We start from the raw sequence: 27496 nt of genomic DNA, 5'->3' as shown, positions 1-27496 counted from the left end.
ATAAAAGGAATGCCAAACCTGCCACCAAATCAATGGGCAGAGGCACAAAAACAAATTACAGCTCTCATGGACATGAGAGCCATTCAACAGGTACCTACACAGGAGCAAGGGCAAGGATTTTACTCAAGACTCTTTCTAGTCCCAAGAAAAGACAAAGCATGGAGACCCATTCTGGATCTTTCATTTCTGAACACCTATCTGCAAGTACCAACATTCAAGATGCTAATACTACAGCAGCTTCTTCCCATGCTGGGCAAGAATGCTTGGCTAGTAACATTGGACCTCAAGGAGGCATACCTGCATTTCCCTGTCAGACAAAATTGCAGAATATACCTCCGCTTCATTGCAGGTTCAATGCATTATCAATTCTCTGCACTGCCCTTTGGCTTATCTACTGTGCCCAGGGTCTTCTCAAAATGCCTGGCACCAGTAATTGCATACTGCAGACAAAGAGGAATTCAAATATACCCATACCTGGACGACTGCCTTATTCAAGCAGAAAGCAAGGGCATTCTTTTAAAGCATCTGGCATTTGTCAAACACCTTCTAAGTTGGCTAGGTTACACAGTAAACGAAAATAAATCAAAACTAGTGCCCTCACAAAACATAATATTCCTGGGTGTCAGCTTGAATACAAAGGCCCAGATGGCTTATCTCACGCCAGACAAGCAACAACAGCTGACTCAATATTCCAAAATAATGGCAACAAAGACCCAACTTCCTGCAAGAAAAATTCTGTAGGCCTTGGGATTCATGGCATCTTGCATACTACTAGTACCATTTGCAAAACTGCATATGAGGAAATTACAATGGTACCTGAAAAGCATATGGACTCAGCACAACCACAGCTTGGAAACAATGATACCACTCATTCCCTGCCTTCAACAGGAGTTTCTGTGGTGGGCACAGGCATGTCACCTCAACAAGAGTCAGCCTTTCACCTTACCCACAGCCAGGCAAACTATGACAACAGATGCATCGGACTATGCCTGGGGAGCACACGTGGCAGGACAGTGCATGCAGGGCAAATGGACTACAGATCAAAGGCATCTGCATATCAATCAAAAAGAAATGCTAGCAGTACAGCATGCCCTAACAGCTTTCAAGGACCTCTTACACCCAGGACAACTAATATTAAAGACTGACAATACCACAGTAATGTGGTACATAAACAAGCAAGGGGGCACACATTCCTACCCTCTATGCAGGCAAGCAATGACCTTGTGGAACACAGCACTGTCTTACCAGGTTCAATTACAAGCACAATTCCTGCCAGGAAAGAAAAAAGCATTGGCAGATGACCTAAGCAGAAACATCATGGATCCACACGAGTGGAAACTAGATCCACAAGTATTTGCAATGATAGCTCAAAAATGGGGACGCCCAGACATAGATCTGTTTGCCAGCCCCCAAAACTACCAACTTCAAAATATTTGCACAAGGACATTCCATCCACAAGCTTGGAAAGTGGACGCCCTCTCATCCAGTTGGAAAACATTAACAGTGTATGCCTTTCCTCCACTGCCTCTTCTAGCAAAGGTACTGCTGAAAGTCAGATTAGAGAGGCCACAAATGATACTCATTGCACCAGACTGGCCACGCCAGTATTGGTATCCAATTCTAAGGAACATGGCCCACGGCCCACCATGGATTTTACCACAAATTCTTCACCTGCTCACCCAGCGAGACAATCAGATTCTACACAGCCAGCTCAAGACTTTAAACCTGGCTGCATGGCAAATTACCTAAACAACCAGCCAACACCTCTATCCAAAGCTGTTATGGATGTCATTCAGGAGGCCCAGCACCAGGAAAACCTTTTCAGACAAATGGAAAAGATTTTGCGCCTGGAACCAGGCTAAAGGCCAAAATCCCCTTGATCCAAACATTCCTCAGATTCTACAATATTTAACTGAGATGTTGCACAAAGGACTTTCCTTTTCATCTGTTAAGATCCACGCCTCAGCAATTTCAGCTCATTACAACACGGATCCTTCTTTATTCTCACATCCACTCCTAAGACAGTACCTCAGAGGGGCTAAGAACATAAGACCGCCCAGGAGAGCACCAACACCTACTTGGGATCTCAACTTTGTTCTGGAAAAGCTTACACTGCCGCCCTTTGAACCAGCTTTTTCAGCTGATTTAAAATTTCTTTCATGGAAAACTGCCCTGCTACTAGCAATAACCTCAGCTAGAAGAGTCTCAGAGTTACAGGCACTAATGGCAGTGGAGCCTTTCCTCATTTTTCATCAAGACAGAGTCTCTCTACGAACTAACCCTTCCTTTATGCCAAAGGTGGTTTCCAGTGTGGCCCTAAACCAAACCATTCATTTGCCTACCTTCTTCCCAAATCCCCAGAACAAAGGAGAAAGACTCCTGCACTCTTTGGACATTCACAGACAATTACATTACTACTTGGATAAAACTAAGGCTTTCAGAAAATCTGACCAACTCTTTGTAGCCTATGCTACAGGATCACAAGGAAAAGCTATATCAAAACAGACCATTTCGAAATGGATAGGGCATTGCATACATTTCTGCTACACACATCATGGGAAACCGGTACCTGCTAACATTAGGTCCCACTCCACCAGGGTTACAGCTACATCAGCAGCCTTTCTCAGGGGAGTGCCAACCAAGGATATTCTGGAAGCTGCAACTTGGAGTTCAGTGCACACCTTCACCAAACACTATCACTTACCTCTATTTTCTAAGACTAGAGCTGGTTTTGCCACTGCAGTTCTGCAGGGCCTACTACCTTTTTCTAACCCTGTTTAACTCCACCACCCATCCTTAGCTTTGGGATTCAACCCAAGTGTGATGACTGCAGCATGGTAACACGATGAACATAGTACAGTTTTGTACCTACCATAAATGTAGATGTTCGAGTATTCACCCTGCTGCAGTCTAGGTTACCCTCCCTCCATCCCCTCTGAACTAGCTGAACTTATCTATACCACTCTATCCTATACAACCTCTGTGGTGTATTTGCTTGTGCCTGAAGGTATTGTTTTATTTTTATATAGCTATATATATATATATATATATATATATATATATATATATATATATATATATATATTGCCTACCTATTGGGGGCACCTGACATCTGGGGCAAGAAAAACTGAAGAAAATGGCGGATGCCTCTTATATACCCCTGGCACACTGACGTCAGGGAAGAAGCAACAGCAACCGACGCCGGACCAAGACTTTGGAACTCGGGCCGACTGCAGGACCGCCTGACGGCAGGATAACCCAAGTGTGATGACTGCAGCAGGGTGAACACTCAAACATCTACATTTATGGTAGGTACAAAACTGTACTTTGTCCTTCATCTCGCCTTCCTTCTTGCGTCCCTCCCTCCTTCCCCCTTCCTTGAGGATTGAGAGGAGTTTCTCAATAGTTTCACTGGCTAATTTGTTTTGTTAGTTGCTTCTCAGCCAAACCATGACAACTGTATATCCAGGTTTATTAATGGATTATCTCCTATAATTATGTCTAGTGTGGGCTATCTCAAACGAGATCTGGGTAGCTGGTGCGGGGCATTCTGGGATAAGGGGTAGCCTTGAGCCAGTAAAGAGCTCTCGAGCTATAGTAAGTGGCCGAGTCAGAGCCGAGGATCGGCTCCGAACCCATCCAGCAAGAAGGAAGGCGAGATGAGGGACAACTAACACGGAACGTTATGGCAGGTACATAACTTTTTCTTTTTTATTGAGTGTATCACAGGTGTTTATATATTTTAAAATTTGCCTGTGTATGTACATTATTCCAAGTGTTTAGCTAGTGGACAGGTGTACACTATCAGCCTGAGATAATTGTGAGGGGAAGATGCTTAATTAAAGAATGAAACCTGTGAAAGGGATAACACCCGAGTCTGAGACTAAGATTAAATGTATATATAAAGGGTTTGGATGGAAAGCATCTTTCTAGTTGAAGAAAGCTAGGTATTGGCTATGGTATGTAAGGGAGTAATGAAAGTAAATATCTTCCTACAGTATTTCCCACCTCTTTAGTGTTGATTTGGTTGAAATGAAAGAAAGGCACCTGTAGTTTTTAAAAAATTAAAAAGGTTGCATGCTTATGGGTGAATGATTTTTTTTTAATAAGGGAGACGCTGATTTAGTAGGACTTGACATTAGGTTAGCCATTCCTTTATGATTGCCTTTGTCTATAACTCAAGCGGCATTAGGGGGAAAACTTTATTTGCAAGTTCCGTTGTTCTTCTTCTGAACTGCTTAGGTGTATGTTTTTTTAGGAATTTGGATTTGGCCATATCTGTGGTTGTGTGACAGATGGGTTTTGAATTGTGGTATGCTAGGCATTTGGTGAGGTTGTGGAAACGTCTTGTATCCACTAGTTCCAGGCTTCATCTCTTAATTTTTGGATGTTTTAATAACTAGGTATGGAACCAAGAATTTTTGTATGCCCCAAGTCTCCTATATCTGGTTGGAATCCGTCTGTAATAGATTGTGGTTAATAGATGGTAATTTGGATAGGTTTTAGTTAGAATAACTTTGTGGTTAACTACCTAATTTAAGTTTGGGTCACTTATTGAAATTATTTTTTTTCTTTCTGAATATATTGTAATGCCATTGGTACAACTATCTAATAATACATGGGAAGACGTTGGAATGATGTAAGAAGCATCAATTAGTAGAATGATGTGATTGCCTAAAATTGTTTGGATTAAAATCCATTTGGATGTGTCATCAGGTAGTATGTTATTTTTGTGGGTAAAGCTAAGCTGATAGCTTGATAATGTATTAACAATATGACTCTTCTACCTTCTTGGAAGGGCCAGCCTGTTGTCATAGAAGATAGAATAGATATGGCTAATAGGAGCTTTAAAGTATTTTCCATAATTTTGTTAAGCTTCGGTAATAACTGTAACACCCAGGTGCTGCTAGTCAGTTCAAGACTCAAGCATTGCCCATTTGTTGTTGCTGCTGCAAACATTTAAGAAGGCCAAATATAGACATTTAGAATTATTGTCAGAGAGGAGGTTGTTAGACATAAGATAGGGCCCTGGATTTTGTTGGATATCCCCTGACAATTTAAATTTAGTAAAACAATAATTATAATAGTAATAATGATTCATTTTTTTTCCAGGAATGTAAAAATTAGATTGTTGCATTTAGTAATGTAATGTGGGTTATGAGTTGTACGGAGGAAATTCCTATTCCTTGGTCTTTAAAGGAACTCTACCATATGATTATTATTACTTGCATTCACTTTTGAGCATTTTTCTTGAATGGATATATTGGTAGCTTAGAGTTCAAGTTCAAGATTTGAGTATGTTTCTGTATAGGTGCATTAATGGTAACTACAGGTACCAAAATTACCACATTCCACTGAATGTTTATTATCTTTTTTCTTAATAGAGTGAATATATTCTTAACCTCAGGGCTTGCTTGGTTTTTCCAGTATAAAACGCCTTGCAAGACATACACTGTGCTATACAAACCACTCCACTAGTATTATAATTAAATTTCACATCTCCATTTAATACCTTCGGGTGAGAGGCAAACCTAATATTTTTCTTACAAAATTTAACAACATTGTGTACATGCCCCACATTTATATAGTTCATAATTTATTTCATATTGTCAATAAAGCATTATTCTGGTCAAAAATGTGTTACATTTCTTCCCCTTTTAAATACAGGCTTTGTTCCCATACCCAGTTTGACCATAAAACTAAATGCACTTTGTTGTTGCTATTATAAGCTAAAACCGTTCCAGTCAGAGATGGATAATTCCAAATGGATGAGGACGTTTTTAAAAAGGCACATTCTGTTACCACATAGACAACTGAAAATCCCTTAAAAAGTAAGGTTCATTAGCTAATTAAAGCAAAACAAAATGCTAAGTAGAAAAGTAGGCCTGTCACCAATGGGTGACATATTCTGTTTTTTGTAGTGTAGTACATTTATGTTCCCTGGACAATGCAAAAGAGATAGAATGATAAATTTTGTTCACGTAACTTGAACTAAACCAGTATTGTAGGGGGAACCTAATGCAGTAAGGGAAGTTAGATATAGGAACATTTCTCCCAATCTTTCAGGACTTAAGAAGTCTATAAGAATGTATGAGGGTTTGGTTTGGCAAATAGCACTCCCTTCAGTGGTGTCAGAATGCTGCAAAAACAATTAAAAAGGAGCCAAACAACATTGTTAAATGAGTATCTGCTATTTGTGGTCTACAACGGACAAAGTAGTAAGAGGCATGGAATTAGAAAGCATTTGAGTGATTTTGAATGTTACTGACTTTTTCAGCATTAGAGATACTCAGCAATTTGTTTAAAGCTCAGATCAATATTTTTGTGTTTCCATAGCTATTCTGCAGTTCATTTTAGCAGGATGGTTTGCCATATCTGGATGTCCTTCAAGAATGCAACTGCAGTCCTTACATATGGGTTGTCCTGCCTCAGGCAGCCCTCGGTCAGCTGGATTCCAAAGTCTGGGTCCGGCGTCGGCTGATGTCGCCTCCTCCCCGACGTCAGAGCGGCTGGGGTATAAAAGCATCAGCCGACGCCATCTTCCTCAGTCTTTCTTGCGCGGTGCCCAAGCAGAAGCAGTTCGCAAGTGCTGGTCGGTCAGCTCCTGTGTTTTACGATCCAAGTCATCAAAAGCTAAGTACCCGTTGGGGAACCTTTTCTTGCCTCAGCCGATGTCAGAAAAACTGAAAAAGTTAATAACTGTTTGTCTTGTGGTAAACAAATACCTCATAAGGACTTCCATTCTTACTGCCTCCCCTGCCTTGGCCCAGACCACGACATCTCGGCCTGTGCCGCCTGTGCTCGCTTCAGTAAGCGCACACTCAGGCACCGGGCAGAGTTTGCTGAAGACTTTTTTGGCGATAAATACTCTTATAACATGCCGTCGGAACAACCGACACCACATATTTCCAAAAAATGGAAAGACCGGGACCGACATTCTCGGCCCGCGACTTCCACCGACACCACGCCAAAAACTACCGCGAGTGCATCGGTCTCTTCTGAGGCGGTCGTTCCGCCGCTCCGGACCGACGACACCGCTTTACCGATCACTCCGGCCCCGGAGCCTGCGCCGGTGCCGGTTGTTGATTTTCCCCCAGAAACTGAAGCCCAGGATTTGCCTGAGACCATACCCGTGGACAAGGTGACTCCAGCACGTGGGACAGCTAGGCCCCCTATGTCTATGTCTGTCAAGGCCTACACACGTGCTAAGGCTGCCAGCCAGGCTAAGTCTCACCCTCCTAAAGCTTTGCCTCAGCCCTCTACTGATAAACAAATTATGACTTTAGCTGCAGATTTAATTTCCTTAATCAGAGGCTCCCAGGCCCATCCTCACAGAGGTTCTCAGCCACCTTCTGACAAAAGGCCCAGGGTTGAGCATACAGACACCCTTTCTTCAGATGAAGCCTCTGGTGACTCTGATCACTCAGATACCCAGGAAGAGTCCTTCCAGGTCTACGAGGATTCTGATGCGGAGGAATCTATTCCTTCTGCCTCTCCTCCTGAGGATATTTCTTTTGGGGAAATTCTCCACTCCATGACGGAGCATTTTCAGTGGCAAGGTCAGGAATTCTCCGACTCCAGGAAGCGGCTTCGTACCTTCCTTAAGCTTCCCCAACACAGGCCTTTAGCTATCCCTCCAGTGTTAGATGTACTGGATGATGTGTACTCAGATTCGAGTGCTTCTCCTGATTCTCTCCCCCCTGCACCTGTCAAGCCGGACAGATACTACAGGGTTCCTGAAACTCACAAACATTTATTTAAGGCCCATTCTGTTGATCTAGAAACAATTTCCCAGGGGCCAAAAGGGGTGGCCACATCCACGGCCAAAAATCCTTTTCCCTCAGACAGGGAAGCTAGGTCCCTGGAGAGGTGGGGCAAAAAAGTTTATACCTCATCCACACTTGCCATGAGAGCCCTTAATTGCCTTTTTCATATGTTTCAGTATCAGGATTTCCTGATGGATGATTTGCAGAAAAAGTTAACCTCTCCTGAGCCTTTAGATAGAAAGGCCTTGCAGGAGTTGGTCCATAACACTCAGCAGGTTAGCAATCATTTTCTTCAGTGTGGTTATGATGCATTGGAAGCTTCATGTAGGGCAGCTCTGACAGGGGCAGTCATTCGTAGACATGCATGGTTGAAATAACAGGCATTGCCAGATCATGTTAAAGTAAAGCTTCTAGATGCACCTCTGGAAAAACACAAGCTATTTGGTGCTAATGCTCAGGATGTGTTGAAATCAATTGAGGAAAAGGCTAAATTAGTGCAAACAGTCAAGGATTTCCTCCAGGTTCAGCCACCAAGGTTCAGCAGGAATTGGCCTTCTAAGAATTGGTCCTTTCCAGACACTGACAAGTTTCAAAGGGGAAAAAACAGGCGTACCTGAGGAAGAGGGCAATACAGAGGCTCCTACAGAGGACGCCAGTGGCAACCGACTAGTCAGAGAGGTGGTGCAGGGACATCCCCTGCTCCACAGGCACAATCACAATGACTTGACTTTGACACCGCCAACCAAGGCTCAAAGAGAAGCACCTTTAGGCGGAAAATTATCCTTATTTTCAAATAATTGGCACATTTTAACAAAGGACAAATGGATTCTGGACATAATAGACCAAGGCTACAGGTTCCACTTCCATACTTTACCAACAAGACAAGGCATGCCAAACCTGCCACAAAATCAAAGGGCAGAGGCATTCAAGCAAGTTTCAAAGCTGATAAAAATCAAAGCAATAGAAAAGGTTCCTCCTCAGGAACAAGGCCAGGGATTTTACTCAAGACTGTTCCTTGTTCCAAGAAAAGAAAAGCAATGGAGACCTATACTAGACTTGTCCGCTCTAAACACTTTTCTCATTGTACCAAAATTCAAAATGCTGACGCTACAGCAACTCCTTCCCATGCTGGGCAAGGGGTCTTGGCTGGTTACTCTGGACCTCAAAGAGGCATTCCTGCATGTCCCAATCAGACACAGTTGCAGAAGATACCTCAGATTTCTTGCAGAGTCAGAGCATTATCAATTCTCAGCATTGCCTTTTGGCTTATCTACTACGCCCAGAGTATTCACGAAATGCATGGCATCAGTAATTGCACACTGCAGACTCCAGGGGATACAAATATACCCTTACCTGGACGACTGCCTTATACAAGCGGACAGCAAGCAAGCCTTGACAAAAAACTTAAATTATGTCATTTACTTACTACAGGCTTTGGGATACACAGTCAACTTACAAAAATCAAGACTACTTCCATCCCAACAAATAATTTTTCTAGGAGCCAAACTAGACACAGAATCACAAATGGCTTACCTCACAGAAGAGAAGCAAGAACAATTGCCTCATTACTTCAAAAGCCTAGCAAAGCTCACCCAGATGACTGCAAGGAAAATCCTGCAGGCCCTGGGTTTCATGGCATCTTGCATTCTACTGATTCCACTGGCAAGACTACACATGAGAAAACTGCAATGGTACCTAAAAAGTCTATGGTCTCAACACAGCCACAACTTAGAAGCAATTATCCCACTCATCCCATGTCTACAAAGGGAATTTTTGTGGTGGGCCCAAGCAAGCCAGTCAAACAAAGGTATGCCTTTCAACAAACCTCAAACAAGTCAAACCATTACAATGGACACCTCAGACCATGGATGGGGGGCGCACATGGAGGGCAGATGCATTCAAGGGCAATGGACCCCCCAGGAAGTACATCTTCACATCAATCAAAAAGAGATGTTAGCAGTAATTCATGCAATCGAGGCCTTCGGAAAATATCTTCAACAAGGCCATCTGCTAATAAAGACAGACAACACCACTGTTATGTGGCACATAAACAAGCAGGGAGGTACTCATTCTTACCTCCTTTGCAGACTAACAATGACTCTTTGGGAAAAGTCCCTGAAACTGAACATACAGCTGCAATCCCAGTTTGTTCCAGGCAGGGACAATGTTCTGGCGGACAGTCTAAGCAGAAACATCCTGGACCCGCACGAATGGATGTTGCATCCAGACATTTTTGCTCAAATAACTCATGCATGGGGGAGGCCGGACATAGATCTCTTTGCCTCCCACTTCAATCATCTGAAAAAGTTCTGCTCGAGGACACACCATCTACAAGCCTGGAGAATAGATGCTCTCTCATTCAGCTGGAACTCTCTAACAATCTATGCATTCCCACCTCTACCATTAATGACCAAGGTGTTACTGAAGATCAAAGCAGAGCAACCGAAAGGCATCTTAATCGCTCCAGATTGGCCAAGACAGCACTGGTATCCATTACTAAGGAGCATAACTTGCACCAAACCGTGGCCCCTGCCTCAATGGCCTCTAATCTTGACTCAGCACAATTACAGGACGGTTCATCCCAACCTGCAAACTCTGCAGCTGACAGCCTGGAGGGTTCCATGATTTCTACCCATATCTCTCTTTCCAAGGAAGTTCAACAAATATTATTGGAAACACGCAGACCTTCTACCAGAAAGACTTATTCAGCCAAATGGAAAAGATTCAACATCTGGAATACCAACAAGGGACAGGATGCATCAGTAATGAGCATCCCACAGATACTGGAATACTTGGCAGAAATGCTGCATAATGGGCTTTCCTATTCTTCCATAAAAATACACGCTTCAGCAATTTCAGCATCATACAACACTGATCCTCCTGTGTTTTCACATCCTTTACTAAGACAATTCCTAAGAGGGATAAAGAATATCAAGCCTCCCAGAAAACCACCAGTGCCTGCATGGGACCTCAACTTCGTGTTGGAAAAATTAACTCTTCCTCCTTTTGAACTAGCAGCATCTTCACAATTGCAATTTCTTTCCTGGAAAACAGTTTTCCTGTTGGCAATTACCTCAGCAAGAAGAGTTTCGGAGATACAGGCCCTCATGGCAGTACCTCCATTTCTCATTTTTCATCAGGACAGGGTTTCTTTAAGAACCAATCCTTCTTTTATGCCAAAAGTGATATCCAGGGTGTCTCTAAATCAAGCAATTCACCTGCCCACCTTCTTCCCCAACCCTCAAATAAAAGGGGAAAAGCTGCTGCACACTTTGGACATACACAGACAGCTACGCTACTACTTGGACAGAACAAAGGCCAACAGAAAGTCTGACCAACTATTTGTAGCATACGCTCCTGGAGTGCAAGGAAAGGCAATTTCCAAACAAACAATTTCAAAATGGATTGGACATTGCATCAGATTCTGTTATTCTTTCCATGGAAAGGGTGTGCCAGCCAATATCAGGCCACACTCCACCAGAGCTACAGCCACCTCCACAGCCTTCCTAAGAGGGGTGGCTATAAAGGACATTCTAGAAGCTGCTACATGGAGCTCTGTGCATACATTTTCCAAGCACTACCACCTGCCTTTATATTCCAGATCCCGAGCAGGCTTTGCTTCGGCAGTCCTGCAGGGCATTTTAGCTACACCATCCTTATCTTAGAGCCTACCACCCCCAGCTTGGCTATGGTATTCAAACCATATGTAAGGACTGCAGTTGCATTCTTGAAGGACATAGTGCAGTTTTGTACCTACCATAAATGTAGATGTCCGATAGATATACAACTGCAGTCAGGTTTTCCCTCCCTCCTACCCCTCTGTGTATTAGGTCCACTTCCCTCCTTTTATACTTAGCTGGGGATATCTGTTATGGTGTATCTGTTTATTGCTATTGTGTTTGTCTGGAATTTTTATCCAGTTCTAAATTTAGCCTTCCTTGGAGGGCACCTAGCATCTGGGGCAAGAAACACTGAGGAAGATGGCGTCAGCTGATGCTTTTATACCCCAGCCGCTCTGACGTCGGGGAGGAGGCGACATCAGCTGACGCCGGACCCAGACTTTGGAATCCGGCCGACCGAGGGCTGCCTGAGGCAGGACAACCCATATGTAAGGACTACAGTTGCATATCTATCGGACATCTACATTTATGGTAGGTACAAAACTGTACTTTATACTCCTTGATGTTCTCGGGTCAGTATGAGCTTGATAGAGTTTGTATAGAGTGGAAAATGTCCAGGATTTGTATCTAATAGTTTCTTCCTTCTGTTGTAGAGTTTATTAATGGCAGGGGACCACCAGCTTGGCTTCCTTTTTTTGGAGGAGAGCGTCATGGTTCTGATGGGTATGGCTTGTTCCATCCATTTATGTACATGTTTGTACAGTGCATTGGTGTATGATTCAGCAGTCATGCATCTATTTTTCATTAACATAGGTGCCTTGAAGTTAGCCACCTCTGTTTTTAGGAGCCCAAAGTCAGCTTTGGAGAAGTTTTTCATGGTGATTACCTTTGCGGGGGGAGTGGGTGAGATGTGTATTTCCATGGTAATTAGTTTGTGGTCGGATCTAACTAGGGAGGAATTGACTATTGGTGTAGAGCAACAGTTGCCCATGTTAGTAATAACCAGGTCAAGGATATTGCTTCCTCTAGTGGGGGTAAGAATGAGCTGGTCCAGGGCATTGGAACTGATGAATTCCAGGAAGCGTTGGGCCAGTGTATTAGTGCATGCGTAGTTTTCCCAGTTGATGGAGGGGTAGTTGAAGTCACCTAGTATGAGTGTTGGGTTGGACCCTAATAGTTTCCAGGGTGCTTAGGAACATGGAGTGAGAGTCTTGGGACATGGTTGGGGACCTATAGCAGGCTACGACCTGAATCGCCGTCTTACCCAATGTTAGTTGTACCTGAAGTATCTCACATGCATTATGCAGGGCTACTAGTCTGGAGGTGTGTATATCCTTTATGAATATGGAGACACCACTGCCTTTGGAGCTTCGGTCCCTGTTCTGGGGCCAAAAGGTGTGGAATGAGTTATAGCCTGGTAGCTCAGGGGTGCTTTCTGCTGCTTTAAACCAGGTCTCCGTTACAGCACAAATGTCGATGTTCTCCATTTTGAGGAGTGCTTCAAGCAAGTGCATCTTGAGGTTTAGACTTCTAACATTGAGCAGCATAACCCTCAAACTGCATTTATTTATAGCTGTTACGGTGGTAATTTGGTCTTTGGAGCATCGCCTAAAAAAGGCACTAAAGGGTGGCAAGAGCCTTAGCCAGTATCCGAAAACCCAGGGGTGACAGATGCATGCCATCTCTGTCAAAGCATCGAGGTCTGTCATTCATGTCATCCCAAGCAGACAGATACTGTATCCCCTTAGAATGACACCAGAAACGTAGCCAATTGTTGGTCAGTCATTTTCTGCTTTTACTGCGGTATCATTCTAGGTGACTTTAGGATGCTGCTCAGGGCTAGGATCATACCTGCCTGGGCCACATAATCCAAGAGCTCCTCCATATCTCTTTTCGTGTAGTCCAGGGAGGTGCATCTCAGGTCATTCACACCCACATAGACAGTGACAGTGTTATACTTGTACTTGTTGTGGAGTGACCTGAATGTGTGTGTTATGTGTCAGATTCTAGCACCTGATAGACATCTGACTGTTACCTTTTCCTTATTCAACCTAGTGAGTGGGACATCAGTGTGCCTCACTGTCGAGTCAACTATGATTAGTGTATTGGGCAAGCTGTTTTGCCTTGGGGGCTTAGGTTGAGGGGCACACTGTGTAGGTGAGCTATATGTCTTGTGGTTTGTGCTGTGTTGTGGTGGTCTAGTGCGTTTCTGCCGTGGAGGTCTCTGCTGTTGGGTAGATTCCTATTGAGAGCCTCTGAGAAGGTGGGTGTGTGGTTTGTGCTTTTATGTTGAGAGCTGTGATGGTGTGTGTTCTGGAGGGCTATGCGTTGCATGTGATGTGGTACAGGTGTTGACCTTCTTCTCTTGACCAGCTATTCCGGTATTGGTTTGACAGTGCATGGCTTCCAATATGGATATGCAAGTGCATCTGTCACAAGTCTGAGTGTTGGGAGATAAGAGGAGAGGGTTGTCTGTGTACATAAGGCAGTTGCTACACTGCCTCAGAATGTCTAAGTTCACCAGGTTAATAGGAGAAAGCACAGGGAACTGACATTTAGACATGCCAGGAGGGATGGTCAGTGTTACTAAGTGCTGGAGCTGTTTCCTTATATATTCCTTTTACAGGAAAAATGTCACTCAAGATGTCTGAGTGTGTACAGAGCACTGCCAAACATTTAGACCCTGAAAAATTTAAGGATGAAGTATTTAGGCAAATATTCTGAAGTTAGAAATCAAGCATTACTTACTGAAAAATAAAGAATTATCTTGTCAAGAGTGATGAAAAGAGGGGAGTCACATGAATGGCTACTGCCTGGCTAATACTAATGCTGGTCTCAGCACAGCTTCACTCTGTTGGGATACATTACTCCTTTGCTTCTTCTCTCACCAGAAGCGAAATGTTAGCACCAATCCCAAGAAGAGAAGCAGGCCACGGCCTGTTTGGTGATCCACAGTCTTGTCCCAGATGATGCAAGGGTCAGCAGGCATGTAGCCTTTTTCTGGTAGATGCCTCAAATAGCAACCAGACCAATCAGGTACGTTAAGCACAGACATTCACTGTCTAACCAGAAAGAGTCAGGAATCAATGCACTTTGCTCCTACTCCCACCAGGATCAGAATATAAGCACAGATTCCAAGTTGTCACCTATAAAGGAGCTATTAAGCTTTCTGGTGATCAGCAGTCTCCAGGAAATAATGCAACTAGACTCCTTCTCTCACCAGGAGAAAACAGAATCATTAATCCCAAGATGACTACTGAGAGGCAGAATGTGGGCTCTCCAATAACTGGTGGTCGTGCAATAGATGCTTAAAGGTAAGATGAAAAAAATGGTTTATCTTAAACACTGCAGTGTGCACTAGAGGAGTTAGATGTGAAAGTAGGTAACTTAAATTTTACCTGTCTAAAAAGTTAAGTTTTTCACTATTTTTAAAACAGGAAGGTTGATTGAAAGGGGCTGGTCACTTTTGTATTCTGGTACTATGGAATACAGTAGGATGGCCAATAAATTTAAATAGTTGAAGGGGAGTGATTTCACAAAATGATAATTTTTGGCTTACTCACACCAGCCATTGAAAGCAAGAGAGGAAATGAGATATATGGTCAGATTAACATAAGGGGCAGACAACTAGAAAGACAGTGATGTTTAAGAACACAACAGTAACCGGGTGGGAAATTTTTCTGTCATTTTCTGTCTGACTCACAAGAGACAAGAGTTGTGGTCTCTTTTCAAGCTTTAATATGCAGTTAAAAGCAGAATACAAGTAAAACACAGTGTAAAGAAAAGAAATCACAGTATACAAAATAGAAAAAAGCAATAAAGTAATACAAAATACAACAAATAAAAAGCAAACTAACCTTAACCCTCATCAAATTGTAGCAGAGTCTGGGTTAGCCTTTCCAGTAAAGTTCTGAATGTTTTATTTTACCCCTTAAATAGGAGGTTTAGTTCCTAGCTCCATCACCTCAGTTCACAGATGATTAACCTTAACTGACCTCTTCTAAAGTATGTGTGACTCCTTAATTGACCTGTTCTAATTTTTGTCTGACTCACAAGAGACAAAGTTGTGGTCTCTTTTCAAGTTTTAATATGCAGTTAAAAGCAGAATACAAGTAAAAACAGTGTAAAGAAAACAAATAACAGTATACAAAATAGAAAAAGGCAATAAAGTAATACAAAATATAACAAATAAAAAGCAAACTAACCATGTTATGTTGTCCCTATCTTGCCTTCATTCTTGCTTGTTGGGTTCGGAGCCGATACTCAGCTCTGACTTGGCTGCATTCTAAAGCTCGAGAGCTTCCACTAGCTCAAGGCTAGACCCTATCCCAACATGCCCAGCAAGTTACCCAGATCTCGTTTGTCGCTTGAAGCTTCAGGATTGCTTTGCAACTGGCTCAGGCTAGGTTGTGCTTTTTTCTACTTATTGTTGGTAAAATCTTGATATTTCTTATCTATAATTGTTTCTTGTACTTAGGAGATTCTAAGTGCTTGTGTGCTCATTGTCTATCTCCCTATTTTTGCTGTTGTTGAGGCTGTCGTTTTCCATCTCAGGCCTACTAATCCCCCCTTTTCGTTAGTCCCTAATGAATCCGTTTCAGTTAGAAGATTAGTTTTCTGCCTTTTAATATCAGCCCGTTTGAGTTGGAGGGCTTTCCCCTTTTTTTCCCCCCTTTTCCCCAAGGAGTTCGCCATTTTAGTTAGAGGCATCTCCTCGGTCGGAGTTGCTGTTGTTTAACTTAGAGACTCTACTCCTTCCATTCCTACCATTTTGTTTAAAAAAAAAAAAATTGTCTTCTCTGTCTGTTTGGGCTGTTTTCTTTCACAGTTAGTGTTGTTGGCTGTTGTGTGGTTATCCTTTTGTTGTCAGACATGTCCAAGGAGTCGTCAAAAGAATCCAAGCCTTCTGGATTCAAAAAATGTGATTCCTGCACGCAGAAGATGTTATTGACCGATGGTCATACTAGTTGCATATACTGCCTGGGAGCCTTTCACCTGCAAGAGTCTTGTTCCATTTGTCATGGATTTAGCTCTAAGGTCCTGCAGGAGCGGAAAAATAAGTTAATTCTGAGAAGGTTACTTAAAGGGCCTTTTGAGGCATCTGTGGAAGGGAATCAGGCTGGCAAATCTGATAAGCCCTCCAAGAAAGCATCTTTGTCAGCTCCGATCGCGGAACCGTCAAAGGGACAAGACAAACAAACAAGTTCATCAGATCCGAAGTCAGTCAGGTCCGACAAGACACAATCTCCTTTGGTTCCTCCAGTGTCTTCGGAACCGACTAGGAGTCAAAAAATAAACCAGTCTCCCTCCGTGGAGCTGGTGCTTTCTGTACCGCAGTCTCCACTGTTCCATTCTGTGACAGGTAGTCATCGCTCCTCCAGGAGCCTTTCTGATGATGTTGTGGAGATGGTGGTAAAGAGGTTACTCAGGACACTGACCTTGGCAAAAATTTTATCGAGCCCAGCCCATGTGGACGTGGAGCAGACTACCAAACCTACTTTTATCGTCGATTCCTCCTCCAACTCACCTGAGTTCAGAGCCAGAGTGCATGGAAGTCATTGTGGTGGAACCATCGGATACAAAAAACACCGGTCTCTCACTTCCGACATCTGTTCCATTCTCATCTATACCACCTTCTATCGAGGGATCTGGGGGCTGACACTCCCTTGTCAGCTCCAGGGGGGAGAACAAGATCAGACCCCTGTCGGATTAGACTCTCCCACTTGGGGCTTTGGCGCAGGTGAGTTCAGAAGGGTCCCCACAGTCCCCCTTGGAGGATGTCTCTTTATCAGACATCCTGGAAATCCTCAAGCAGAGTGGTGGCTGGAAATCCATTTCCCCTTCTCAAGACGAGTCCATGTACCTGGAGGCATTTGGCTCCCAACCCTCCACCTCTTGGGTGTTTCCTCCTTTCAACCAACTGCTAGGGGTGGTCAGTTGAAAGGCGTGGAGCTCTTCAGAATCTATGGAACCAGTTACGAGGAGGCCCAGTAAGTTTATCACAGCGCCAGAGGACAAAATTCTCCTGACTAAAGGTGTTCCAGTTGATGCTATGGTGGTCGCGGCAGCCACAAAGAAGGAATTGGCAGAAACAACTTCTCCTGTCAATCTGCCAAACAAGGAGTCCCATACGATAGACAGATACGGGAAGCGTGTGTTTTCTTCAGCGGCCTTTACCCTTAGGTCACTGAATTATTTGTCCCATTTCACTCGTCTCCAGAGGGATCTCCTCAAAGAGCTGAGAAATACTCTCCAGGATCCTGCGGCTGCAGGGGCTTCAGATAAGGCTGCCTTCCAGCTTGTGTCCTTATCTTCTGTAGTCAACTCCTCCATGCGGCTTATCTTTTGTGCAGTTGATGGAGCGAGCAGGGCAGCAGGCACAGGAATTGCCTTACGGAGACATTCCTGGATGCGCCTTTGCGAGTTCGCAGAGCCCTTCAAGTCCTCCTTTACCAACTCCCCATTTGATGGCTCATCATTGTTCGGGCCCATTGTAAAAGAGACTCTTACCAGGTGCGAGCAAGACAGCAAAACTCTCTCTGCGGCGGGAGTATATTTCTCCGTGCTTACTAGATCTTATCCCAAAGGTCAAAAAGGCAGGAAAATGTGGTTCTGCAAATCCAGGGAGCTTCGCCTGATGCACGTGGTGACTTTTTCCCCAGGGGCAGAGGGTGAAACAATAATGGGAGACGCCAACCTCGCAGCAGAGGAGGTCAGCAGAATCAGGGTGACAGAGATACATTCTCTGGTAGGCCCTTCCAGCGCTCTTGAAAGGAGGCCTGCCTGTCCACCTCTGGAGGCAGTCAGAGGGCAGGTTGTCACTGTACCCAGAAACCTGGCAAAGTATCACAAAAGACGCATGGGTACAATCTATAATATCCAGAGGATACAGCATTCCTTTCTCCCTGCCACCTCTTCCCAGAAAACGAAAATCAATCCCAGATGTGCCACCCAATCAGCGGGATCAAGCGAACCTAGAAGTTCAACGGTTGCTAGAAAAACGAGTCATCCAAGAAGTCCCCGCAGACCAAATTGGATCCAGAACTTACTTAAGGTTCTTTCTGGTTCCAAAGAAAACAGGGGACTGGAGGCTCATTTTGGATTTCAGCAGACTGAACAAGATTTTCACAAAAAACAAAGTTCCAGATGTTGACACTGCAGTCCATTCTTCCCTTTCTGGGAAAGGACAATTGGATGTGGTCCATCAATCTCCAGGATGGACAGGCGATCCAGGAGATATCTACGCTTCTGGCTGGGAGCCAGTCATTACCAGTTCAGAGCTCTGCCCTGTGGTCTCACTACAGCCCCCAGACTATTCACCAAATGCATGGCAATAGTTGCGGCTCACCTGAGGCATCTAGGATTCTGGGTGTTTCCATATCTAGACGACTAGGTCCTTACCGCCACCACTGAGCATCAACTAATCAGGGCAAGGGACACCACAGTTCGTCTCTGCTCAGAGCTAGGCATCACTACAAACTACGAAAAATCTGCCTTATTGCCCTATCGACATATTACATTTATAGGAGCAGATTTAAATACAAAAGACATGATAGCAAAATTGCCTCAGGAGAGAGTGTCAGCCATACAACATCAGGTTTCAGTCTTGATCAGGAGAAAGAAGATTCAAGCAAGATTTGTTCTCAAAGTGCTAGGCTCGATGGCGGCAGCAATAGCACTAGTTCCCTTGGCACGCTTCCATATGAGGATATTGCATTGACTTCTATTTGTTTTATGGTCCATGCACGATCTACCCATGTCACACGAGATTCTCAACACGGAGATCTGCAAAAAGGATCTACAATGGTGGCTTCAGTCTACGCACGTAACGATAGGCAGTCCATTCATCCTTCCCCAACCGGTAGCCACAGTGACCACGGATGCTTCCCATGTAGGGTGGGGAGGGGGCATTATCTGGGACAGACTGTTCAAGGAACTTGGCAGCAACATGTGTACCACTTCCACATCAGTGTCCTGGAGATGAGTGGTGCTTCTGGCATTGCAAGCACTCCAGGGCTGTCTACCTACGGGGGGACGAGTGCAATTCAAACAGACAACATGTCCGTAGTGTGGTACATCAACAAGCAAAGCAGAACCAGATCTTACCCCTTGTGTTGAGAGACTCACAGAGTATGGCAGTGGGCGATGTCTTCTCAGTGCTTTCTGATTGCAGTGCACATTCCGGGGAGATCCACTGTGATAGCGGACTAGCTAAGCAGGGCAATTCTAATGCCACACGAGTGGTCCCTGAAGCAGGAAATTGCGAATCAAACTTTTCGCAAATGGGGCCAGCCTTGCTGTGACCTTTTTGCTACGTCCATCAGTACCAAATGCAGCAGCTATTTTGCCCTAGTACCCTAACCAGGACAGTCACCCAGGGAAGCACTTGTTCACAATTGGCCCCCTGGACTTCTTTATGCTTTTCCTCCATTTTGTCTAATACCTAAAGTTCTTCAGAAAGCAAAATTGCTGGGTTGCAAGCTAATCCTCATCGCCACTTACTGGCCTCATCAAATTTGGTTCCTCTTCCTATGGCCACATCTCCAGGAGGAGCCTTGGATCTTGGACCCAATTCCCGATCTCCTGGTGCATCAGTCAGGAACGCTCCACCCTTCTTTTCAGACCCTCAAGCTGACAGCTTGGTTCCCCCACTTCCTGTCTTAGCCAGGCTGCCTGACATTTGCCCAGCAGTACAACACATTTTAATCTCTTCTCACAAATCTACAGCAAGAAAGCTTTATGCTAGCAAATGGAAGAAGTTTTCTTGTTGGGCAGTCAAAAATCATATTGACCCTTTTACTGCACCCATTTTGAAGATCCTGGAATTTTTAACTGAGACTTTTAGCCAAGGGGCAGCTGCAGCCATCATCCGACTGCTATTTCCAATTATCATGTTGGAGAAATGGGTTCCAACGTTATGTCCCACAGGTTATGCAAAGCTTTCCTTAAAGGTACTATCCTCTTGAGGCCCCCAGTAAGAGAACCACCTCCTCCTTGGGACCTAAACTTAGTTCTAGCTGCGTAGATTCTCCATTCTTTCGAACCGGCTGCTACTTGTTCTCTGAAGTTCTTGTATTGGAAAACAGTCTTCTTGACTGCCATTACCTCAGCTAGGAGGGTATCAGAATTACAAGCTCTCTCCATTCATTCTCCCTTATTTAATTTTTGAAAAAGGCAGAGTTTCTCTCAGAATCAATCCCTCCTTCCTACCAAAAGTTTGCTCCGAGTCAAATTTAAATCAATCAATAGAGCTTCCCGTTTTCTTCCCTAATCATGGCAACAAGGCACAATATAAACTCCACCAACTGGATGTTCATAGGTAGTTACATTTCTACTTGCACAGGACAAAAGAATTCAGAAGGTCCGACCAATTGTTTATATAATTTTCAGAAAACAGAAAGGGAACTTCATTCTCAAAAGTAACCTTATCAAAATGGTTTACAGACACAGTCACTTATGTTTATAGTTCACAGAGCAAACAACTGTCAGGAAAAATTTGAAGGCATTCGACTAGAGCATTGTCTTACCTCTACTGTATTTCAAGCCAGACTGCCTTTGGACTCAATTTGTGCGGCAGCTACTTGGGTTAATCCTCATACCTTCATCACTCATTACAAGGTAGATGTGGCCATCCTTTGCTTCCACTGTTCTGAAGAGTTTATTCCCTTGAGCCACCCGAGAAAGAAGGTGCTGGGTACGCTGTCCCAACAAGCAAGAATGAAGGCGAGATAGGGACAACATAACATAAAGAAGTTATGTACTCACCATAACGTTCCATGTTTGTTGTCCATGATCTCACCTTCTTTCTTGCATCCCTTCCCAGAGGATTGAGAGGAATTATCTGATATTTGGCTGTATGTGCTGTGATTCCCTTCCTGCCTCATGAGCTTAGGTCTATTTTTGTGTGTCTAGGTGTGGATGATAGGTATATATATATATATATATATATATATATATATATATATATATATATATATATATATATATATATATATATATACACACACACGCACACACACATATATATATATATATATATATATATATATATATATGTTCAGTCTAGTGTTATGGGTTATCACAAACAAGATCCGAGTATCGCCTCCGAACCCAACAAGCAAGAAAGAAGTCAAGAGCATGGACAACAAACATGGAACGTTATGGTGAGTGCACATCTTCTTTTTTCCCTCACAGCAAACTGTAGCAGAGTCTGGGTGAGCCTTTCCAGTACAGCCGTTGAGTGGGACTTCCTCACGGAATGAAATTATTGGTTTAAGAGCTTTTTGAAATTTGTACAAAAAAGTGTTTTGTTTTTTTGTCCAATTCTTATTGATTTCTGGAGTTTGCCTTTAAACAGAGGCTGACTCATTTCATAGATTGAATACTTCTTTCTGACTCCTTGGTCCCTACTAAGCAAATCCTTTTTGGAATTGGCAATGTCACTAGCCAAAGAAAGAACTGCTGAGCCTTTGAAGTTATACACTGATGTGATGCTAGTGCAGTTATTGGTCCTGTTTGATTGACTTACAAAGCCATGTCTGACCCAGCTCTGTTAGAAATGTTACATCTAAAGAAATTCCAATCTCTCCACACTGCACGCTTCAGAGACCTCAGCCTCATTACCACAATCAACAGAACATGCTGGAGGGACAGGTTCATAACCCAGAGACTACCCATGCTCTGGAATAGACTTACCGTACATGTCAAGCAGAGCACCTCACTGATCGTCTTCAAGAGAAATCTTGATGAGTGGATGAGAAATAGAAAGTTCATCTCGGGGATCACTTCAGTAGCTTTACTTGATAGAGGCACTGGGAACTGACGTCGGGCAGCACAATGCCAGGGCACTTCTGTGGGCTAATCTTGTAAAGGCTCCAGGGCCATTAACCTAGTACACACCTATGAAAGAGCTGAACATTCTGGTTGGAATTATATCCACTGTTAAATTGTTTCATGTAAGCTTCGAGCATTAGGGAACGGTCCCAACTTTGTACATTTTCATTGTTTTATTTATTCCCTTGTTTGAGTGTTACAGCACAGCCTTGTTTCATCAGTTACTTGAGAAAATACAATAAAGTTCTAGACATTATGCTAATAAATGCAATTCAACTAAGCAGCAGCTGGCAGATAGATATGTTTAATAAGTATGAACAAATCAGAAAATGTTGTGCTTCATATATGTGCAAAACTACAAAAGAATACTAGGCATCCATTACAGTTCAAATTACTGAAATGTGATTGTGTATTACAGTTGTCTTGTATGCAGCTTTCAAAGCATGTTTGAAACAGAGTAAGCTCTTGCACAGCTGTGCTTCATGGAACAGCCACAGATTTTGTTTGCACAATCAGTAATTCCTCTATCATCCATATTTTCTCTAATTCATCTCTAGCTCCAAAGTTGTAGATTCTGAAGTGGGTAAATGGCCCTGGTAGTGTTATTTCACTCAGAGATTGCATTTTCTTCTGCAGAGCTTACCTAATTTGTAGCAGAACTAAATATGCAATGCTTATCTTATTTTTGTTCTTCAGGTACTGTAGCAGAAGAGTACAATGCTTTCTTCTACTCTCTCGTATCTCAGGACACGCAGGAGATGGCATATTCAACCAAACGTCAGAGATTTCTGGTGGACCAGGGCTACAGCTTCAAGGTAGGTACCATTTTATCCCTAGTTAATGCAGCTTAGTGTGAAGCCTGCAGATGTACATTGTTATAGTTATGGTATTCTTTCTTCAGCAGTTGCAAAGGTGTATTAGTCACTTTTTTTTAATAAGTTTTTTTTTTATTTTATACGTTTGTATACCAGGTAAGCCCACTGGACACAAGTGTTCCTTTTCAGGGGAGATGCAGGAACACTGTCTGCTTAGTGACTTGCTTAGAGTCACACACTAGGTAAACAGAGGAAGAAGGAATTAAAACCTGTTCCTTGGATACAACAAGCAGATCGTTTAACAGCATGGAATGTAATTCTAGTTACTAGCCACTTGTTAATGCTGAGCATGAAGCTTTTTGAAAGAACAGAAATGCACTATTTCACCTGTGCTTTCTGCATGTTTTAAGGCCACACATTACACTGCATCTCCCTTCTTGGCAGAAGGAGAGTATATTGAGTATTTTGCCTCCCTTCCATGCATACCTTTCCTTTACTATCTTTCCACCTGTCCCTGTGTCAACTTGAATAGCTTTTTAATTTCTGTGTCCACACCCCATTCCGTTTTGCCATTACATAGGTACAGACTTGTCTATGTACTTGCTTTCAGAGATCCAGAGAGTAGTTAATACCGACAGTCTGTGACCTGTATGCCCTCCTTTCCCTTCAGTCCTTCCTGTTCAGGATGATCTCTTCACATTTTGTGACATGATCTTGTGCACCAGTATCATAATCCCCCCCCCCCCCGGTCTCTTCTGGTGTCAGCAGAGAAGACTGTAGCTCTTTTAGCCTGTGGTTATATCCCTTCCTTTCCATCTCGCATTCTGCTGATCCAAGGCTCTGTAAAGTAAAAGCACTACCATGCTTGATTCTGCCTGCTTGTGTGTCCTGGCATTATTTTTGCTGCTGCCACTGTCCTCGTACTCTGATCCCATGGTTTAGTCCAATTGTGAACAACACCCACTAACTGTGTCAATGTGAGCATCAATTGCTACCTTTTTGCTTGCTTGTTCAGTCTTTCCAAATCCTTCATTAGCCTCTTTTTCCACATCTTCCACTGCTGCACACCTTAGTGATTTCAGCAGAGGTCGATCCTTTATGAATTCTATCAGATATGTCCAATGTAGAAGCACTGAGGAGCACTTGGACACAAGACATGCCCGTGTAATACTCCACTAGTCCCTTTCCTAATTTCTGTCAGTTATATCTTGTTCAGTGCGTGCCTGAATACAGGAGAACTTGACAGCAGAGTGCAGGTAGTATGGTTTATCTCTCTGTTATGAATACTGTTTACTCTGTCCTGCTTGGGTCACTGTTAGCAGAACTGGAGGGATTTCAGGGTGGGGCCAAGACTGAGAAAATGGATTTGCTACATGGTTGAAAGAGTAGGGCATACAGTGTTATGGTAAGAGGGCTGATGTGAAGAATAAGGGTAATGACTTATAAAGTATTACAGTAGTGCGTCCAGTGCTCTTAAATGTGTTTCTTTCACACATTTCCAAGGAAATAAAAAAGAGGAACAACCTTTTCACTAGTTGTTTCAAAGAGTGATATAGATAAGTACAGTAGTGGATGATTGGGGAAAGTCTAAGGAAGGATTTGGAAAAGCTGATTGAGCTTGCAGTCATAATTGGCAAAATAGTTTAGGTCTTTGCCTCCCATGCATGTGGTTCGATCCTATCCTCCAGCCAATGCCTGTTTGGAGTTTGCATGTTCTCCTGTGTCTCTCTGGGATTCCTCAAACCTCCAAAAAACATGCTGAGTGTTCACTAAAGAATGGAGCTGTGGGCTGCAGCACAGACTCTACATGGCCCCCTATGGGGAAAGAGTTGTATAGACCAACCACTTTGGGCATCTGCTGTGGTGCGCAGTATCCTTAAGATAAGAGAATGCTGATCACAGACTGTGTTCCTTGGCAGGACTAGCCACCTGACATGTAAATTATGGCTCAAGGTGTTTCGGTCATGTTGACAAGTGTTGCCAGATGGGCATGGGTATTTATTGGTGATAAGTGGGTTGATGACACAGCATACTCCGCCCTATGCCAGGGACCCTGCTAATGGTGGGAGGGGTGTATGTGCCCCTTTTGGCCAGTGTGTGTCTGCCATAAAGCCCAGCAGCCCTGGGTCACCATTAGCTACTGGCCAACTGGTGTCCAGCTGCCCAGCTTGAGTTACCTGGAATAGCTTTGTTGAGTGAAAGCTGGGTGTAAAACTAGTCAACCTGCCACACATAAACTAAGAATTGCTACACTCTGTATAGGTTCTCTGACAGGATGGAGTTGGACGTGGATGACATGAGACAGAGGAGGCTGGGCATCCTGTGTATTGAAAAGAAATGATGAAAGGGGAATGCAGCAAAGCCACTTTGCTTGGGATCCAGAATCTACTACTCAGGAAGAGGACAGGCTAGAAGTTGTGTGGGATTTGTCGTGAGAGAGATGCTTCAGAAGGCAGTGAGGGATGTCATGAAAATTAGTGACAGACTCAGGCCAATCAGACTCCAGTCTAATGATAGTACACTATTAGTATTCATAATCTCAGCCTATGGCCCACAACAGGGTTTTGGTACTTCAAAGAAGAGTACATTCAGACAGCAGTTGTAGGACCTCCTAGATAAAGCAGGACAACAGGAGTCGATGTTGATAATGGGTGACCTGAATGCAGATATTGGAACAGACAGAACAGGATATGAGGATTGCCTGGGTCCACGTGGGTGGGACAACAGGAATAAAGGAGAGGCCATTCTAGACTTCTGTCTGGCAAATGGCTTAGTAGTAGCTAACACATGGTTCAGAAAGAGGGACAGTCACAGGATCACATACAAGAGTAGCCACGTCAAGTAGACTTCCTCCTAGTAAGGAAAGTCCACTGGGGTAGAATCAGTGATTGCAAAGTCATCCCCAGTGAAATAGTTAGCCCACAGCAGTGGTCAGAGAAGAATCTAAGGTCAACCGAGACTAGGCTGAAGACCTGAAAGTTGTCTGGAGAGAAATTACAACACTTCAAGGAGTTACTCATGACTGTAGTGCCTCAAGATTTGTTATTATGGGGAGCTGTGGAACAGACTCCCCATCCACATAAAAAGTTCACCTTTGTCCATTTCATGCAAAAGTTAGATCAATGAATAAGAGACAGAAACGTTACCCCACAACTACTAATGAACAGAGGCAGCTCCTAAATGCATTTTATCCCATGCCTGGCTCCCCTCAAATTATCTGTGGTATGATCCCAGATAAGAATAATCTTATTAGGGGTCATATGTAATTATTGACCATGGTGTGGGTAAGGCCAATCTGAAACCAAATCGGATAGGTTATTTTGAACATAAAAAGGGAGCTTGGCTAGGCTTGAAATGGCCCACAAAGGCAGCTAGCCTCGTACTTAACTATGAACCTGTAATGTATAGTATAAGAAGAAGAGAAAATAAGTGGACTTTAATGAAGAATGGCAGCACCTCAATATAACGTGTGAGGACTATAAAACAGATATGTATAGCTGAGCCAGGTATGTAAATCAGATCCATAAAGAAAGCTGGTGTTGGAATGTGGAATGCAGAATTCCAGGAAGTCACCAAAAGAAAAGTATGGCAGGAAAAAGTGGGAGATTAGAAAAGACAGACCAGGCTAGGAGGAAATACTGGTTGGCTAACAAAGAGCCTAAGAAAGGAGTTGCAGTAGCAAAGAACAGGGCATCAGAGGCACTCTACCAGCTTCTGGAAAGTGACTTGGTAGGTGGCAGAAAGAAACTATATCAGGTTGCAAGTCAAAGATAAAGAAGATAGTCAGGCACCCTTCATAAGGGATGCCAGTAACAACCTGCTCACCAATCCACTGGACATCAAAGGCAGATGGAAGCAGTACTCCCAGCAACTTCTGAATGATGAAAACCCCATAGAAGCTGTGCTGTCCTGACACAGCCTACAGTGAGAGAAGAAGAGGAGCCCACCATAGAAGGAAGAGCAGTACTAAGAAAAATAGGGAAAGCAGCAGGCCCAGATGAGGTCACAGCAGATGCGATAAAGATGTTAGGTGAGAAAAGGGAGAAAATAGCTCCTGAGGGTACTCATATCAGTGTGGAGAGGAAGGCAGATCCCAGGTGAGTGGAGAATAAGCATACTAATGCCAGTGTATAAGAACAAAGGGGACATCAACAACTTTGGGCATTACAGAGATATCAGAAGCATGTCAGATTGCATAAAAGTTTTATAGAGGGTGTTTGGTAAATAGATACACAGAGTAGTAGTAAGTAAGATGGGAGATGAGCAGTTCGGATCCAGATCAGGATGCACCACAACTGACTTAATGTTTGCAGTGAGACAGATAGTTGAGAAGACGCTAGAGATGAGGAAAGAGTCCAGTTGGGCATTCCTAGACTTGGAGAAAGCAGGTGACAAGGTCCCAAGAAGACTGATTTGGACAGTCCGGTGGTTCAGAGTCCCAGAAACATTGGTAGAATCAGTG

The 27496-nt window shown here is 43.6% G+C and overlaps 1 protein-coding gene across 1 annotated transcript in view; it reads left to right on the top strand.

The window, feature by feature from the left end:
* Positions 1 to 27496, top strand: part of ERCC3 (ERCC excision repair 3, TFIIH core complex helicase subunit) — a 476680-nt gene that overhangs the window by 415493 nt on the left and 33691 nt on the right. Inside the window, 1 exon segment of the mRNA XM_044078239.1 lies at positions 22916 to 23034. Coding sequence (XP_043934174.1) covers positions 22916 to 23034 — 119 coding nt within the window.

Source organism: Protopterus annectens, chromosome 7.part0 (genome assembly GCF_019279795.1).
Source record: "Protopterus annectens isolate FY-2018-M chromosome 7.part0, PAN1.0, whole genome shotgun sequence".
Taxonomy (NCBI): domain Eukaryota; kingdom Metazoa; phylum Chordata; order Ceratodontiformes; family Protopteridae; genus Protopterus; species Protopterus annectens.
Note: the sequence above shows the minus strand (reverse complement) of the source record. Positions and strands in the feature narration are given on the sequence as shown.